The 18,230-nt window shown below is 35.5% G+C and overlaps 1 protein-coding gene across 5 annotated transcripts in view; it reads right to left on the reverse strand.

Moving 5' to 3' along the window:
- Positions 1-6,620: 6,620 nt before the first annotated feature.
- LOC106869242 (calumenin-A) overlaps positions 6,621-18,230 on the reverse strand; it is a 39,482-nt gene continuing 27,872 nt past the window's right edge. For all 5 annotated transcript variants that reach the window (XM_014914895.2, XM_052969979.1, XM_052969976.1 and 2 more), the window contains exons 3-6: positions 17,360-17,507; positions 14,791-14,956; positions 12,383-12,587; positions 6,621-10,141 (exon numbers count right to left, since the gene is read on the reverse strand). In XM_014914895.2, the coding sequence (XP_014770381.1) occupies positions 9,861-10,141; positions 12,383-12,587; positions 14,791-14,956; positions 17,360-17,507 (800 nt within the window). In that variant the 3' untranslated portion in view covers positions 6,621-9,860. The remainder of the gene's footprint in view (positions 10,142-12,382; positions 12,588-14,790; positions 14,957-17,359; positions 17,508-18,230) is intronic.

The raw sequence follows: 18,230 nt of genomic DNA on the forward strand, positions 1-18,230 counted from the left end.
GCTTCTCAAACGTGGTGGGTATTTTCTTCTGCACCAGCTTTCACTCTTCTTTCAATTCTGTTTTAACAACGGTGCTACTCCGGAGCAGTGGAAAACTGCCAGTGACATTCCTCTGTTCAAAAAGGGTGACCGCACGTCGCCTGTCAACTATCATCCAATCAGTCTTACTAGCTGCGTTGCCAAACTGATGGAATCCTGTATCAGAGAAAAACTCTGGAACTTCTGGAATTCTCACAGCCTTATCCGGCCCTCGCAATTTGGATTTATCCTTAACTCCAGCTGCTGTGATCAACTTATCGAGTTTCGCGAAGACATCACCCGGATCACTGATGGCGGCTCATGGCTGGATGTTGTTTACCTTGACTAAAGCTTTTAATTCTGTTCCACACAAAAGACTTATGGCAAAACTCTCTGCAATGGGTGTGAAAGATGATCGTTTTAACTGATTGGAGTCCTTCATTCTCAGTTGAAAAGAAGTAATCACAGTTCAAGGACAGCCTTCTTCACCCTATGAGATGTCATCTGATGTACCGCAGGGATTTGATTTTGGCATACCTTTTGTTTGTTGCATACATTAACGGCATAAATGCCAACTTAATGAATGCCACAGTGCAGATGACATCAAGCTGTACCTGGAGATAAAAAGGACAGATCCTGAACACAATAGATCTTTCCTGCAATCGGACCTGAACACAGTGCAGCAATGGATCACGGACTGACAACTCAAGCTGGCTGTGGACGTGTACCACCATGCATTTTTGGGAGGAAAAACCCAGCGTCCACATATTTCCTCCACAACACTAATATCAAGAAGTCTTTTTGTGAACATGATCTGAGCATTACTGTCGGCAGCGATTTGCGCTGGACAAAGCACATCTTTGAAATTGTCAAGAAGGCCGAGGGTGTCTTGGCATCACTCAGCAAGACCTTTTCAGCCGCTCTCTAGCTATCTAGTCATCTATTTAAGGCTGATTATGACTATGGTGCAACCAGACTTGGAATTTGCATCACCAGAATTCTATGTGTTTAACACCCGTGGGCATGCCTACAAAGTCAGAAAACAGCACAGCTCCCATGACTTTCGGAGAAATTTTTCCCCACTCAGAGTTGCTGAAGCATGGAACAAACTACCTGCATCAGTTAACTGCCGAGACATTGCATCCTTTAAAATCTCTATGCTTCCTAAAATTCGTCAACACTACACCTGATATCTCCACCTCCATACGCATGCACACATGAATATCATGATGTTATTATTATATATGCATATTCAAACTCGGATATCTGTACAGTTCTATATCTAAGAGATGAGGAATTATTTACATTATTTACATTCGACGGATAGTTGTCCTCATCTTGTTTGTTGTTAACACAACGTTTCGGCTGATATACCCTCCAGCCTTCATCAGGTGTCTTGGGGAAATTTCGAACCCGGGTTCTCATTCCTAAATATTTTTTTCGATGTTATTATTATTATTATTATTATTATTATTATTATTATTATTATTATTATTATTATCATCATTATTGTTGTTGTTGTTGTTGTTGCTGTTGTTCTTGTTATTGTTCAGGTCACTGCTTGGAATCGAATTCGGAATCTTGGGGTTAGTAGCCCGCGCTCTTAACCACTACCGCATACGCCCGTGGACATATAGGGTAGTGGTTAAGAGCGCGGGCTACTAACCCCAAGATTCCGAATTCGATTCCAAGCAGTGACCTGAACAATAACAAGGACAACAGCAACAACAACAACAACAACAACATCATCATCAACAACAACAACAACAGCAACAACAATAATAATAATAATAATAATAACATCGAAAAAATACCTTAGGAATGAGAACTCGGGTTCGAAATTTCTCCAAGACACCTGAAGAAGGCTGGAGGGTATATCAGCCGAAACGTTGTGTTAACAACAAACAAGATGAGGACAACTATCCGTCGAATGTAAATAATGTAAATAATGATCATATATCTACACACACACACACACACACACACACACACACACAAGATAGAGGAAGAAAAAGGAATAAAGTCAAATAAAGACAGTAATTGAACCGTGTACATTTTTACAGCCCACACGCTGTCGTCTGCTATAAGATTCATTACACAGATTTAATCATTTCTAACTGAGGTACGACATCATGAATTTAAATGGGAATGTTATTTGATTAAATGAAACCAAAATCTCAACTAGCACTGTTTTACCTGCAACGGAAATATGAAAGACCTCGGAGAAATTTGAACCAAGAACGTGAAGAGCCGAATATATTCCCCAAGGTATTTTGAGCGACGCTTTGCAGATTCGCTACTTCCAACGTCCTGTCTTATCGAGAATATATTTCTTTCGAAGGGAATAAACAAAGTAAAAGAAAGAAAAGGAAAAGATGGGTGAGATTGCGCCAATGGTTGCAAGCTTTACACCGTAATTACGACGTTAAACGAAGTAACCACACAGCTAAGCTCACACTCAACGTTTTGTTCCTAAAATAATGCATATATCCATAAGGTTAATTAAACGGCTTGCATGGCAGATACAGTATACAAGAAATGGATAGAGATTTCTTAACAATTTTGAACTGATTTTAAAATATATTTAATATGACTTACATTAATTTGTTTGGTTTTGAAAATGTATCTTCTAATTCCGAGCATTTTAGAAATTCAAGTTTATAACACACACACACGGAGAAATGCACGCACACATTCACACACACGCGCACACGCGCATCTCAAATATTTATCGACCCTACAAAGAGGCCTCTGCACAATCTCTTCACGCGCTAGAAAGAGCAGCCAAATCCACTGCAGACCTCATTGTCTACCTTAATCGGGAAAGGAAAATAAACACTAGATGATATTGCGCAGGTATATTAACTACGTCTGATTAAAAAAAACAAAACATAAATAAAACATAAATTAAACCGGAGTGGAACGGGTGAAATACATTCGATCAACAGACTACAGCAGTGTTCCTCAACCTGTTTTTGCCTATAGACCCTTTTGATTCTGATTTTACCATCTAATGTTTTAAAAAATCTTTTTATATGTTTATAAGTAATTGATTAGGAATTGCATAAAAAATTGTTTAAATACTTTTTGTATCATAGAAATATAACCAATTTATTGCACATAGACATTAACTACAAAATCTTGTATGGACCCTAAGAATTATAGAGGCCCCAGTTGAGAACAACTAGTCCACAGGATTGTGGTTAACTTGAGGCTAAATAATAAGATAAATATACATTAATTTGGTCAAGATTATTCATTACTAAATGTAATTGTAATAAATATTACTTTACAATACCTGAGTTATTATTATCAAAAACTCTTAATTACATCCACGTTACTAAACTGTAATACAAATATTATTTGTATAGAACAGAATATTTGTTATCTTGCAGCGAAAAGATGATGGAAATTATTTGGAATTATGAAATAACAGAAATTTATTTAATGTGATGTAATCTCTATATATAATATAACACACACACACACACACACACACACACACATTTTATTATTTCTATTTTATGAATTCAATATTCTTCAACATGCCTAATGTTTTTGCTTTGAACTATAATCACAGCCATTATAAATTACCACCGAGGTCAACTCTGCTTTTCATCCCTTCGGGGTCGATAAATAAAGTACCAGTTGCGTACTGGGTCGATCTAATCGACTGGCCGCCACCCCGCAAAACTTCGGGCCTTGTGCCTAGAAAAGAAAAGATTATAAATTTGACCAATTGAACTTAAAGTTATGTCCCTTGTTTTATTACCTAATTAATAAATTGATTTTTTAAAGAAGTTTTTAATACAAAAACTCTAAAGCATGTAATTACAAAGAAAATGTTCTCGTATGGAATCAATCTGTGAATCAGATGATGTTGGCAGTACAACCATCACTCTATTTTCTGTAAATAATGGATTTTAGATGAAATATATTATTATTTGTGTATATTTCTCTTCAGTCGTAACTATTTCATTGAAAAAGGTTAATTTTTACGATAATCATCCAGTTTAGGGAGGTAAAAAAGTAAATAAAATACAAGGGAAATAACTTAACGTCTTACTAGTATTGTCCGTACTCTCCCCACCCCACCCGTTTGCGAGCGCGCATTTTTTTTCTTCATATTCGTTCACAGCAAGTTGTTTAACACCTATTACACTAATTTTTTTTTCATTTTTGAGCTCGGGTCAAACGCTTTAGTTTGACCGTTATTTCCCTATACTGGAAGATTACCATAAGTTGTTGTGCAGCTGGTACTATGATATTCAATCACGTGTGTGATTTATTTATAAACAGCTAAGAAAAAAAAAAAAAACACATTTCAGAGCAGTACGGATAATACTAGTAAGACGTTAAGTTATTTCCCTTGTATTTTTATTTACCTCCCTAAACTGGAAGATTACCAATTTTTGCATGTAAGAATATTTACCTACATACTAGGTGGTATCAAAAAGTTTCAGGACTAGCTTTGTAGCGCGCCGACAGATGGCAGCACACAGGTGCGTGTGCAGTAAGTGCTAGCAACTGCCGAGTGACATTGCTGTGTTTACTTCATCGCAAGTTCTGAAATTTGTGTTTTTGTGATCATGTCTATGCTGTAGTCTGCGATTTTTGTCATGGACAGGAAGCTGGAACAAAGAGCCAATGAGAAATTTTGCATTACACTTGGGAAGTCTGTTACAGAGACATTGAGCATTCTTCAGCCAGCTTATGGCGATGAAGCAATGGGTTTCGTACGCTATGTTTCAAAACTGAAAGAACATCCCTGGAAGAAAATGAGTGATCTGGAAGAACTGCCATGAGGGTCACCCCAAGAAATGTGGAGAAAATTCATCAGCTTGTGCATGAAGATCATTGGAAGACAATCAAAGCTGTTTTGCAGTGTTTGTGGGACATAAAGGAAAAAGTGATTGGATCTCTTGAGTGTTACGCACTGGATTCTTCACAACAACAATGAACCCTGTCACTGGGCTCTTCTCACTTGTGAGTTTCGCACTGAAAACAACATAATATTGCTTCCATACTTGCTCTATTCGCTAGATTTAGCACCAGCAGACTTCCATCTCTTCCTCAAGATGAAAATGCAGCTCAAAGGTCATTGTTTTAACACTGATGTCGAGATCAAGAGTGAATTGCAGCAGGTCTTCGACTTGCTTACGGAAAACAACTTCCAGACTAAATTCCAAAAGTGGCACCAGTGTATTGCTGTGCAAAGTGACTATTTCAAAGGAGATGTTAAAACTTAGGTAAATAAGTTATTTTTTATTAAACATAACTAGCCCAGGAACCTTTTGATCCACCTCGTATACACAATCTGTGCGTGTGTTCTTTTGACTAGAATTGCAGCTCCTCCTAAAGAGAAAACTGAAGCTAGTACTTTCAATTAAAAATATCCTGTATGGTGTTTGTTCCTCTCGAGTTGGATGAAAGATCAATTGTTATTCCTATCGTCAGAAATCCAGTGAAGCAGTGATTGGTTGGCTCCTAGGAAGCTTACATTATTGTTCAGAAAATGCATAATTCTTTCAGATTTTTTGGCACATTTTCAGTTCTTTCAAATATTGGGTTTTAAAAATGGAATTATAAAAATTCATAATTTTGGCCTCCTTACATGCTAACAAAAATTAACTTTAGCTAATTAAAATTTTTAACAAAAGTTAAAGTTTACATTTGTTTATAATTGTGATGGAAAAATGTCGTTATTCACAGTTCATGTTCCAATGAGCAAAATGGAGCAGTGAATGAAATGTTTGGTTGTGTTAAAAATCTTAATGATTTTCTCATTAATATGTCACACTTTCAGGATTGTAGGTACAACACAATGACTTTTGTAGCAAAATCATTTCATTTGAATATTCTTCCATTCTATTCCATGCCCGATGGTCATAAAATTAAGTATACTTTTATCTTTTTATTATTCACTCATTTGACTGTGGCCATGCTGGGAAACTGCTTATTCTATCAGTCTCTTACCAAATTGCTAATTTATAGAAATGTGAACAAACCAACAGTAACTGTCAAGCAGCAGTGGTATAAACATGCACACACACACATATATATCATCAATATCCTTTAACGTCCGTTTTCCATGCTGGCATGGGTTGGACAGTTTGACCAGGAGGGCTGCACCAGGTTCCAGTCTGATTTGGCTTGGTCTCTATGGCTGAATGCCCTTCCTAACACCAACCACTTTACAGAGTGTATTGGGTGTTTTTGTGTGGTACTGGCACAAATGGTTTTTAAGTGGCACTGGCACAGGTGCTTTTTACGTGACACCAGCACAGGGGTCTTGCATTAATGCTGAGGGAGCAGCATTAACACTTCTGCTGTGAAGGAGTCTTCTTGAGTACGGTTGTGGAGGACATGATTGACTTCTTTCAGTTTCTGTCTATCAAAGCCACTCTTAAGACTTCGGTCAGCCTAGGGCTATAGCAGAAGACACATGCACAAGGTGCCACACTTTGGGTCTAAATCTGGAGCCATGTGGTCAAGAAGCAAACTTCTCATTGGACAGTGAAACATGTGCTTACAGACTGGGTCGGGGAGGGGGGAGAGAACAAACAAAAAACATATTATAATTAACAAATAAAACAAAAATATAATTTTAACTGTTTTATTGGTTTGTTCAAAAAGGTTACTACAACTGAGTGTATTTGTCAAAATAAGTATTAAGGAAGATCAGTTTCACAACATTTTAGTCTGAACAAAATTGATCACCTTGGAGCAATATATTCAATGCTTAAATAAAACAACTGTTAAACCTCCTTCACACATGAACATATATATATACACACACACGGCCATACAAACATGGAGTACTCAAGGTAACTGAGATGTCTTTAATGAATTGTCTTGGAAAATTACATCTTCCTTCCAAATAGAATTATACTTTTTGAGCCAAAGACAGAGGCAACATGAGAACACTGCGTTGAGAAATTATCACCCTAACCACAAGACCTGTGTTTTGCAAACTAGTGTTATTCACAAGTCGTTTTTGTTAAACTTTAAAATCTGTAATGAATTTCCTTTCCATATTTTTATCAATATTTCAAATCAAGAACAATTAGTTCTGTAAATCTGACATTCTTGTAGTTATCCGGCTACCTTACAGTACTGAGTGACACCTTGATCAATAGACAGTGAACAATAACACCATTATGTCATATTTTTCATATACTTTTCCAAAATAAAAATAGCTGCCATCCAATTCACATTTATTTGGCAATATGCTGTTATTCCAGTTTTTACTTAATATGAGTCTAATGTGATATTTCCATTTTTCATTTTTTTTTTAGTTAGGAAATTAATGACGATTCCATAAAATAGAAATGAAGACTGAGACAAGAAAGGTTATGAGTCTTGCCTAAGAACAAAATGCTAGCAGTTGATTATTGATTTTTCACACATTTAACTGTTACACGTCATTGTTACTTTCATTCAACATGAAGCAGTTGATACAAGATGATGGTTTCTCAAATGACATGAGCATAACAAGTCCTCTTAAGTTTATACTGAAAATTCATCATTCCAATTAAGAGCACTTGGATACTATAAAGCCATAAATGTTCACCTTTCCATCAACTATGGTGTGTGTTTTATACACACCATAGAATGGCACAAACCACTACAGAATGGCACAAACTCATTTTCCAACACACTTCAATGATATTAATAATTACTGACATGACCATGCACATACGGGTTAGACAAATATATTATTTAAGAACTGTTTTACAGCTGGATATCTTCCTGCTCCTAACCCGTAACTGTTTTCCAAAGGAAAATGCAGAGTTAGCAGATGATCTGTTGACAGGAGAAAATAATGTCATCACTTGCATATCAATGATTTTCAGAGAAGTGCAGATATAAACACACACTCATATGCAACAGGCTCAGTACAGTTTCTATCCACCAAATTTACTCAAGGCATTGGTTGATCTGGGGCTATAGCAGAGAACACTTACTCAAGTGCTACACAATGGAACTAAATTTAAAGTGTATCTTATGTAAGTGATTGAATTATTGAGAAAGAACAATGGAGTAGCTGTGATGTTTATGTATTTCTTAAGAGCATAGAAAATAGTTGATTTACTTTCAATAGCATTTAACTAAAGAATAATTTACACATCTTACACAGGTGTGACTACTTAGGTTTGAATGGAATATGTTTATAACAGGTTATTCTTTTACTGGTACTCAATGATCTTGGAAGGGTGGAACAAAAATCTCCATTGTGATTTGAATTGCAAACTGAAGAACTGTCTTTTGGTTGCTATAAAGCCTCAAAGAGAATCAACTGTTCACTATATCAGATCCACTAATTATTCTAATTATAAAGGTTTTCTTACATATGAAATAAACCTGAGATATATATTTTTTTAGGGGACAAGTTTATGTTTTCCTTCAACCATGAACTTTACATCATTTCAATACGAATTGAAATAATCTGGTTCTAATTTGGAGTTGACACTAGGGAAGGAAAATCCTTCTTTAAGAAGCCCACCAATCTTGGTTAATAACAATATGAAAATATTTCTTTAAAGTCTTCAGCATTATAAATAAAAATTAGGGAAGACTGACTAGAAACTGACAATACAATCCTGAAAAAAAACACACACACATACACCAAATTTTACAACTGAGAGAGAGAGAGAGAGAGAGAGAGAGAGAGAGAGAGAATATGAGTGTATATGAGAGTATTTTCTCTAGCCCTCAGTCAATGTTATCCTTGCTCATTAAATGTTAACATCTCTTCCAGCACTGAGAACTGAAGAGCCTTCAAGCAATGTGGCTACAATATTCTCACTTGAACCAATATAACTTTACTGATTCATGCTAGCATAAGTTGAATTATTTCGCAAACTGAGGTCATTTGTAAAAAATTGTTTGATACATCACTCTTCAGATAGCTGGATGACGTTGACAGAGTTAACCATTTCTCAGTGGTTAACAGATCTATTTTTTCTTTCTTTTTTTTTATAAATCATCAGTTGAGATACAAACAGTTACGTCCTTGCAGCAATGCTTGATGAAGGGTAAAAATGAGACAGTAATTATGAATAACAGGAAAATTCTTAGAGAAGTGAAATTAACAGAACTAAACATTAATTTTATGATAACATAAATAAAAAAAAAATCTCCATGCTTCAATACATTCTATGAACTGTAATACAACAAAGAATATAACAAATATAATTTTCTCTAAACTTTTGTTGTAAATTTCTGTGATTCTTAACCCCACAACAAAATTTAATAGTTTTTCTTTCTTTTGCTATTTTTAAACTGAATTAGACTAACTGCAAATTTATAGAACTGCTGAAGCAAACATCTATAATATTTTGACAGTCAAAGAATTTTTAAGAAAAACTGCTTTTTCTTCAAGTTGGAAGTTGGTAAAAGAAAAAAAATAAACCAAACCAAACTATGAAATGAGAGAAAAAAAAATACAGAAAGTAAAAAAGACAAAAAGCAACAAAACAAGAGATGAAGCTAAATATTAGGGAAACCCTAAATTTTCAATTCTGTGGTAAATCATTTTCTCAGATTTTAATAACCATTCCTTACCCCCAAATCAAAAAAAGAAAATTCATGAAATAGAAAACATTACTCACATTCATACATACATGCATTAAGTATCACATGTGAAACTGAGGCTGCCAAAAATGTAGCCTGTTCTTGATAGGTGCCAGTTCCTAGTATCATGGAGAACAGCACTATATTATGCACACTAATCATACATGCATTTGTGCAAATGAATGCAGCTCATACAATGAAACATACACACACATACACTCTGTTTTTTTTTTTAGATATATAGTTAATTGTTTGATCAACATGTTTTATAATTCTTCGTGAACAAGATGAAGATGTTTTCCATAATCAGTAGCCTGACTGCCCACAAATGTCTCAAAGTTTTCTAAAATTTCTTCTTGGCTAAGAATATTGTCCTTATTTGTATCAGCTTCACTCATAATATGTTCAGCTTCTTCCTTGGAATTTTCCATTGTAGAGGGGATGATCCAAGGTTTCATTTCTTCTGTATCTAAGAAACCGTCTTTATTTGTATCAAATTCTCCAAACTTCATTTTCTCAGCAATCTTTTCAGCTTCATCTGATTGAGCTGGGAAAAAAAAATGAGAAGTAAACGTGAAATGTAAGTAAAATTAACAAGACAGGTTTTTTATCGCAATGGCAACCACCACATGAATAATATTATTTTCAATTAACAAAGCTGATAATATAGTAGTTGTTCCGAGTGCTTTGAACAGCTAATGTTCAAACGTTGGACTATCTAACGACGTATGAAAACATCAGTACTCTTTCATTCCATTTACAGGTTTCATATTTCACCAAATTCAAAGCATAATCTAGTAATGCTCATATTTAATTAATTTTATTGCAAAACAAAAATATACAATTTTATATGTGATCATATAATATTATTTTACATTCAGGAGTGGCTGTGTGGTAAGTAGCTTGCTTACCAACCACATGGTTCTGGGTTCATTCCCACTGCGTGGCACCTTGGGCAAGTGTCTTCTACTATAGCCTCAGGCCGACCAAAGCCTTGTGAGTGGATTTGGTAGACGGAAAACTGAAAGAAGCCCGTCGTATATATATATATATATATGTATATATATGTGTGTGTGTGTGTGTATGTATGTGTTTGTCCCCCCAACATCGCTTGACAACTAATGTTGGTGTGTTTATGTCCCCGTAACTTAGCGGTTCGGCAAATGAGACCGATAGAATAAGTACTAGGCATCCAAAGAATAAATCTTGGGGTCGAATTACTCAACTAAAGGCGGTGCTCTAGCATGGCCGCAGTCAAATGACTCAAACAAGTAAAAGAGCAAAAGATTCACTTTCCTTGGGTTGGACAAGTTTGCACAGTCAAAGTCAGTACATATTTAAGGGGGGGCAGCAGACAGCATTTTACTCACATTTCATTTTGGCTTACTTTCTACAGCTGAATGCCCAGTATAATGTCAACCACTTTACAGAGTATATGGGGTGCATTTTTCATGACACCAGCACTAGTGAGGTAGCTCTGTCCTTTGACATGACAAAAGAAACCTCACAACTATTTATCTCTGCTTGCTAGCTTGCCTCTTTACAGCATGGGAGGCACAAAGGATTGAAACGTGAACATTAGTATGGAAAAAAAGAAAACAAAATTCTTTTGTAATTCTTTGAAATTTTTTTTTCCCGTCTCATTTTTCTAATTTTGCAAATTTTCTTTAAAAAAAATCAGTTTAAAATCTGCACTGTCTAAATTTTTTGCTTAAATCTCAGCAATAGACTACTAAATGTGTTTGTGAGGAGAAAGATATTGAAAAACAACAATATGTCAGAGTGACAAACAAACGAGGATAGTATGAGGTGGTTGTGTCATGTGCTAAAAATAACAACTAAATAACCCTTAAATCGCAGAAATTTTTTTTTTGCTTTTTTTCAGAGTTGTATGAATTCCTGTGTAGAGCACAAATTTGCAAAAATTTTCTGACAATTCCGAAAAATAAAGTAGTTATAGGGGACTATATTGTGCGCTTAAAGCAGAATTCTGCCCAATAGTCTTAAGAAGGATTTATGATAGAAGGGGTGAGTGATAAGAATACTCAGTATTCTGAGACAGGTACATATACTCAGCATAAGACGACCAAAATAATATGGTATTGGCAAAAGAAAACATTCAATTCTGCATTTTAGAAAGGTTTCTTTCACTGGCAGCGCAAAAATTTACACTTCAGTAAAATTTCGAAATGATCCACAAACATTATTTACATTATTTACAATTGACGGATATTTGTCCTCATCTTGTTTGTTGTTAACACAACGTTTTGGCTGATATACCCTCCAGCCTTCATCAGGTGTCATAGAGAAATTTCGAACCCGGGTTCTCATTCCTAAAGTATTTTATGATGTTGTTATTATTATTATTATTCAGGTCACTGCCTGAAATCGAACTTGGAATCTTGGGGTTTGTAGCCCACGCTCTTAACCACTACGCCATATTGCCCATGGGCATATGGCGTAGTGGTTAAGATTCCAAGTTCGATTCCAGGCAGTGACCTGAACAACGACGCTGCCGACGACAACAACAACAGCAAATACCTTAGGAATGAAAACCCAGGTTCGAAATTTCCCCAAGATATCTGATGAAGGCTGGAGGGTATATCAGCCGAAACATTGGGTTAACAACAAACAAGATGAGGACAAATATCTGTCAATTGTAAATAATGCACATAATTCATCTCTTAAATATTAGAATGAACCATAAAGTTACAAGGCAATCAACAGAAAAAAGCAGGCCATTGTAAGCAGTAAACAAAGGAGAAATACATGAGGCTTGCATACTTACTCATTTCGTTGTCCATGCCATATTCAGCTAAATCTATTTTGTTATCGCCGTTCTTGTCATGTTCCCGAAGGGCTCGTTTTATTTCATGATCATACATGAATTCATAGTCATAGGGATGAAGAATAGCTGGGAATTCACTTTCATCCAAATTTCCATCCTTATTTCGATCGGCCACTTTGAATTTCTCTTCATCATCTTCAATAATCTATTTTGAATGAAGAAAACATATTTTAAAAGTTGCTCATTCATTTGTTTTATGCCTACTTTTGCATGCTAGCATAGGATGGGAGATAAAATATGTATGTTTTACAGCTGGATGCTCTATTAGTCTTCCATAAGGGATTTTTTTCATCTTTGAAAACACAGAGCTAGAGGATAATTTGTTGACAGAGAATATCAACATAACGTAAACTTCTTTCTTTTGCTCAACGCTTTTATGCAAATATGCAACATGTAAACATGTACAGACACACACATACACTTATGTCTATAGACACAACAATGTTCATCACTCAATTTGTCCCTGTCAAGCCTTCCAACCCTCTCACCTTCCTGTCAGCAGAACTACATATTTCATATCCATTTTCTACTACCAGTTATCCCTCCCTTTCTGCTGAAACCACTTTCTTTTGACATCTAATTTTTATTCTTAATGTTAAACATTTTTTAAGGCAATGAGCTGGCAGAATTGCCATAGGCTGGGCAAAAAAGCTTAGCAGCATTTCGTCTGTCTTTGCATTCTGAGTTCGAATTCCACTGAGGTTGACTTTGCCTTTCATCCTTTTGGGGTTAATAAAATAAGTACCAGTTGGGTACTGGGGTTGATGTAATCGACTGACCTTTCCCCTGAAATAACTGGCCTTATGTCAAAATGTGAAACCAACATTAGATCATCTTGCCTTAATTTTCCACCTTTTCTATGTCACTAGTTATCTCCCCCTTCCCTCTCTTACCAGCTATTCTCATCCACCCTAGTATAATGCATGGTGGCCTTGTATCCCCCACCCACAAAAAAAAAAAAGATACTTGTTCTAGTCCCTTTATCATACTTTTGTCTCTCAACACAAACCTCCACAACTTGCCAGATTTAGTTGGAATGTCTAACCTGCATCTGTATGGAAGATGGACGTTACTTAACAATTATGAGGACAATATAAATACAACAGGCTTCCATACAGTTTCTGCTGTTTGGAAGCCTTCCACTATAGAAGACATTTGTCAAAGGTGCCACACATTGAAATAAAACTCAAAATCAAACAGTAACAAGGGAAATGTTGAAACCACACAACCATGCCTGTACTTGTATTTTTTTAGAATTTGTTACCAAAAAAATTTTCTGCTTTAGAAGTTATATTAGTAAACATTGTTGTATGATATAGAGAACGGGCAAGGGTGACTGGTGGGGGAATTTATATAAATGGCTAAAAGTTGTATTAAGAAAGGCAGACAAAAGAAGGAAACAATAAAGAGGAAAAATTCTGAAGAATGTTCTAACTCATCATCATCATTTAATGTCTGTTGTCCATGCTGGCATGTGTTGGACAGTTTGACCAAGGTAGGTAAGCAGAGGGGCTGCACCAGATTCCCATCTGATTTGTCGTGGTTTCTATGGCTGGATGCCCTTCCTAATACCAACCCCTCTGAGAGTGTAATGAGTGCTTTTATGTGTCCATTAAGACAAGTGAAATCATAGTCATGGCAGTTACATGACACCAGTATCTGCCATGACTATGATTTCACTTGTCTTAATGGATCTTTCTTCTCAAGCACAGCATATTGTAAAAGGTCTCGGTCATTTGTCATTGCCTCCATGAAGCTCAGCACTCGAAAAGTGCTTTTTATGAGCCACTGGCATGGTTGCTAATTCCACAAAACAAAATTACAATTATCATCAAAATCTTATGCCTGTTGAAAGGATCCCTATTTTTGTCTTGTCCAGAGTGTGGTAACCTCTTTAGTGCTGGTGTTATAAAATGCACCCACTGTAAAGTGGTTGGTGTTAGGAAAGGTATCCAGCTAAAGAAATCTTCGGAATTAAACCAAACTTACAATGTATGAATGACACAATTCCCTGAGCTGTTATGGTGAACAATAACTAAGAGAATTAAAATAAACATGCTGTTCTTGGAAATAATCAGAAACCCTAGACATTACAAAAATTGTTAAATATTAAAGGCTTGAGAATTTGTGCAAGCTATGGGTCAATCATGGACAAAGATGCTGGCAGGGCTTTCTGAGTGGCATACCTAACAAAGAATTACCTTGAAATTTTTTAGGAGTGGGGCCTGTTTGATAATGAGTCATGTCTCATGTGGCCTGCTTCTTGCAAAAGGTTGCCCATGCTTGCTATAGACATTATGTACAAACAACAGATTGGGTCAATTACATATCAGTTACATCCACCTTACCTTTAATATTTCTTCATTTTCTTGGCCGCCTTTTGCTTTCATTTCTTTCAGAAATTCTGGTGTATATGAATAAAATTTCTGCACATATTCTTCCCAAGTGATCTTCTTATCTCCATTAGTATCCATGCTACTAAATTCTTCATTAATCTCATCCTTGTCAAGATTTCTGAAAGAAAAACAAACTACATTGTAAACAAATCATCCTCTAGCACTGTAATTTCAAAGACAAGTGAAACAAAGTGGAAAAAAAAAAAAACTAAGGATTTATAGCAAGAGGGCATCTGTCTGTAAAACAATGCTTCAAAACCTATTTGTCCGACACATACTATCAGCTACATCATTTAAAGTCCATTTTTCATGTTGGCATGGGTTAGACAAATGGAAAAACGAATATAAAACAACTGAATGAATAAACCATCTACTGAGTTCCAACACAATTTTACAGAAGTTACTAAAAAGAAATGGAAATAGTGTTTGTAGGAATTTTTTGAGTGTATAAGTGAAAATTTAATAGCTGCAGTTATTCCTTCCTTTTGGAACTGGCTAAAATTGGATTTCAATTTGTCATCATTGCAAATTAGTACTCAATGTCATAATATATATTTATAGTTGAAATGTTCAAGGACTAGTCAGAATGACTCATTTCACTATATAATTTCAGCTGAGGTGGGACAGCATTCCATCACAAAGTCCATCTTTATTGCAGTGTAGTGGTCCTGAGAGCTCTGTCAGTAGAGCGCAAGCTTTTGGTAGGGCCTCCCATACTAGACAGATCAAAAGATAGAGGACAAACTAAGAAAGACCACTGCTTCCTAGAGATGGAAATGGGTTTGTGTGGGGCAAACACACCTACCTAGAAAAATTACAAAGTTACAGCAGCATAAATGGCAATTCAAAACCAACAGGGCCTGGAAGAAGGCCTTCAATTGTGGTACAGCAAAATCCAAATGGAAAAAGAAGGACCCAACTGGAGAGAAGCAAAAACGACAGTCTAAAATCAAAAACAGTGGCGAAAATTCATTGATGGCTTACATTTAATAGGAGCCAAAGGGCTTAAATAAATGAAATAGTATAGTATTAACTTGATGGAATAAACTCAGTAGCATTATTATTATCAAACCAAAGGCGGTGAGCAGGCAAAATCATTAGCTCATCAGATGCAATGCTTCGTGGTATTTCGTCTGCCTTCAAATTCTGAGTTCAAATTCCACAGAGGTCAATGTTGCCTTTCATATTTTCAGGGTCGATAAAACAAGTACCAGTTGAGTACTGGAGTCGATGTAATCATCTATCCCCCTCCTCCCAAGTATCAGGCCTTGTGCCTGTAGTAGAAAGGATTTTTAATATCTAAGACATGAAACTATCCATCTATAAATGCTTGCATTTAAATTAAATCTCTCCATAATTTTTACACAAGATACCTTTAGTTAAGTTGCTTCAAATGCCAGGTTAATAATTGTTTCTCGTTAAGGTATAATGCCAGTGATTTTAACAGGAGGGGATAAACTAATTAAATTGACTGGTACTTTATTTTAATGATCCTTGAGGAATGAAAAGCAAAGTTGACTTGAGAAAATCAGTATCTGGAGTATAAAGAACTAGATGAAATACTGTAAAACATATTGGTTGATGCCCTAACAATACTGCCTATCTACAGTTCATAATAATGTTTCGACTGGTATTTGACCTTATTAACTATTTGTTTAGTATTCAGTCCATAATACTTCTTACAAAATTCATTAGGATTATTTACAGTTGAAGCAAGTGTCACAATGTTGCAATATCTTGCACAAAGATAGGAAGGAAAACAAGACTAACACATTAAAAGTTACTGTTTGCAAATATTTAAGACATTATTTAAAGATGATAATCAATATATTACAACATCACATGATACTAGACAAACTATCATGTATATTGATTTTTGAAATGACTTACAAATATAAAAAGGAAGAACTAGGGAAAAAAACAAACATGTTGAGAAAAGAAAAAAAATATAAAAAAGACAATTTTTGCACAAGGTTGGCGATTTTAGGAGAAGAGTAGGTCAATTACATCAACCCCAGTAATCAACTGGTACTTATTTTATCGACCCCCAAAAGATGAAAGACAAAGTCAACCTTTGTGGTATTTGGACTCAGAATATAGTCAGACAAAATGCTGCTAAGCATTTTGTTTGACATGCTTAAGCTTTTGCCAGCTCAAGAAATTATGCTAACAATATAATTTTTTCCATTAAAGGCACACAGCCTGAAATTTTGGGGGAAGGGTTAAGTCGATTACATCAACGCCAGTGCTCAACTGGTACTTATTTTATCAACTCCTAAAGAATTAGAAAGGCAGAATTTGAATTTAGATAGACAAAATGCTGCTAAGCATTTTGCCCAGTTTACTAACAATTCTACCAGCTCACCACCTTAATAATAATAATAATAATAATAATAATTCTACTGAACCTGAAATTTTGTGGGGATAGGCTAATCGATTACACTGAACCCCAGTGCTTAAGGAGAGGAGCAAAGAAGTTAATATTTATATGAATGGCTAAAATGAACCATGTTTTACTTACTTGAAAGAGTTATAGACCCAAGATTGTAGTTCAGGAACAACAAGTTTGCCATCTTTATTTAGATCCATCATTGGAATTAAACGTGTAAGTCTTTCCTTGGCTTCATCCGGAGGCAGTTCATTAAATTCTTCTTCAGCCTTTTTAGACCCTGATGAAACAAACAAGCACACAATTGCAAAAAATGGTAGATACTTTCACTTCAGTTTCCTTATATTTAGCTTAATTCAATTTCAAGAATTTTATCAACAAAAGCATTATTGGGTATAGAAAGTCACTGATTAATCCTGGTCATGCAAGACTTATGGGTAAAGGCCTTCCAGCCTTTACCACCATTCACAACTTTTAAGACAAAGAAGAATGTACTCAAAACAGGTCACTGGTTAATACTTTAGAATAAGAATTAGAAAGACTGAGATACAGAAAAGAGACTGGAGAAGGAAAATACGAAAGCTACAACTCCTCTCCTACATATATATATTTTCAGAGTGATTACAGATGATGACCTTCGACGCTAGAAATGGCAGCTGACACAAGCAACAACAGAGTGGTGTGTTCACCACAACAATGTGAATAAAGAAGAATTACAACTGACAGAGTAATCTGAACGCTAAAGGGTTAAGCTGGCCAGATCTAGTATAAATATTCTACCTGTTTTATGTTCAAACTGGCCAGATCCAGTTTCTCACACCTACCCTTTATGAGACAAAAAGCATTTTGAGAATGCCATTCTCAAAATAAGCAATCACATCACTGAAATCTAAAAGCTATGAGATAACACATGATTAAACCAAAACAATGGGAATAAATAAGCCACAGATATGAGAAAGAGCTGTGAATGCTAAGGGGTTAAGGGATAATCCAATACTATTTT

Source organism: Octopus bimaculoides, chromosome 8, assembly GCF_001194135.2.
Source record: "Octopus bimaculoides isolate UCB-OBI-ISO-001 chromosome 8, ASM119413v2, whole genome shotgun sequence".
NCBI classification, from domain to species: domain Eukaryota; kingdom Metazoa; phylum Mollusca; class Cephalopoda; order Octopoda; family Octopodidae; genus Octopus; species Octopus bimaculoides.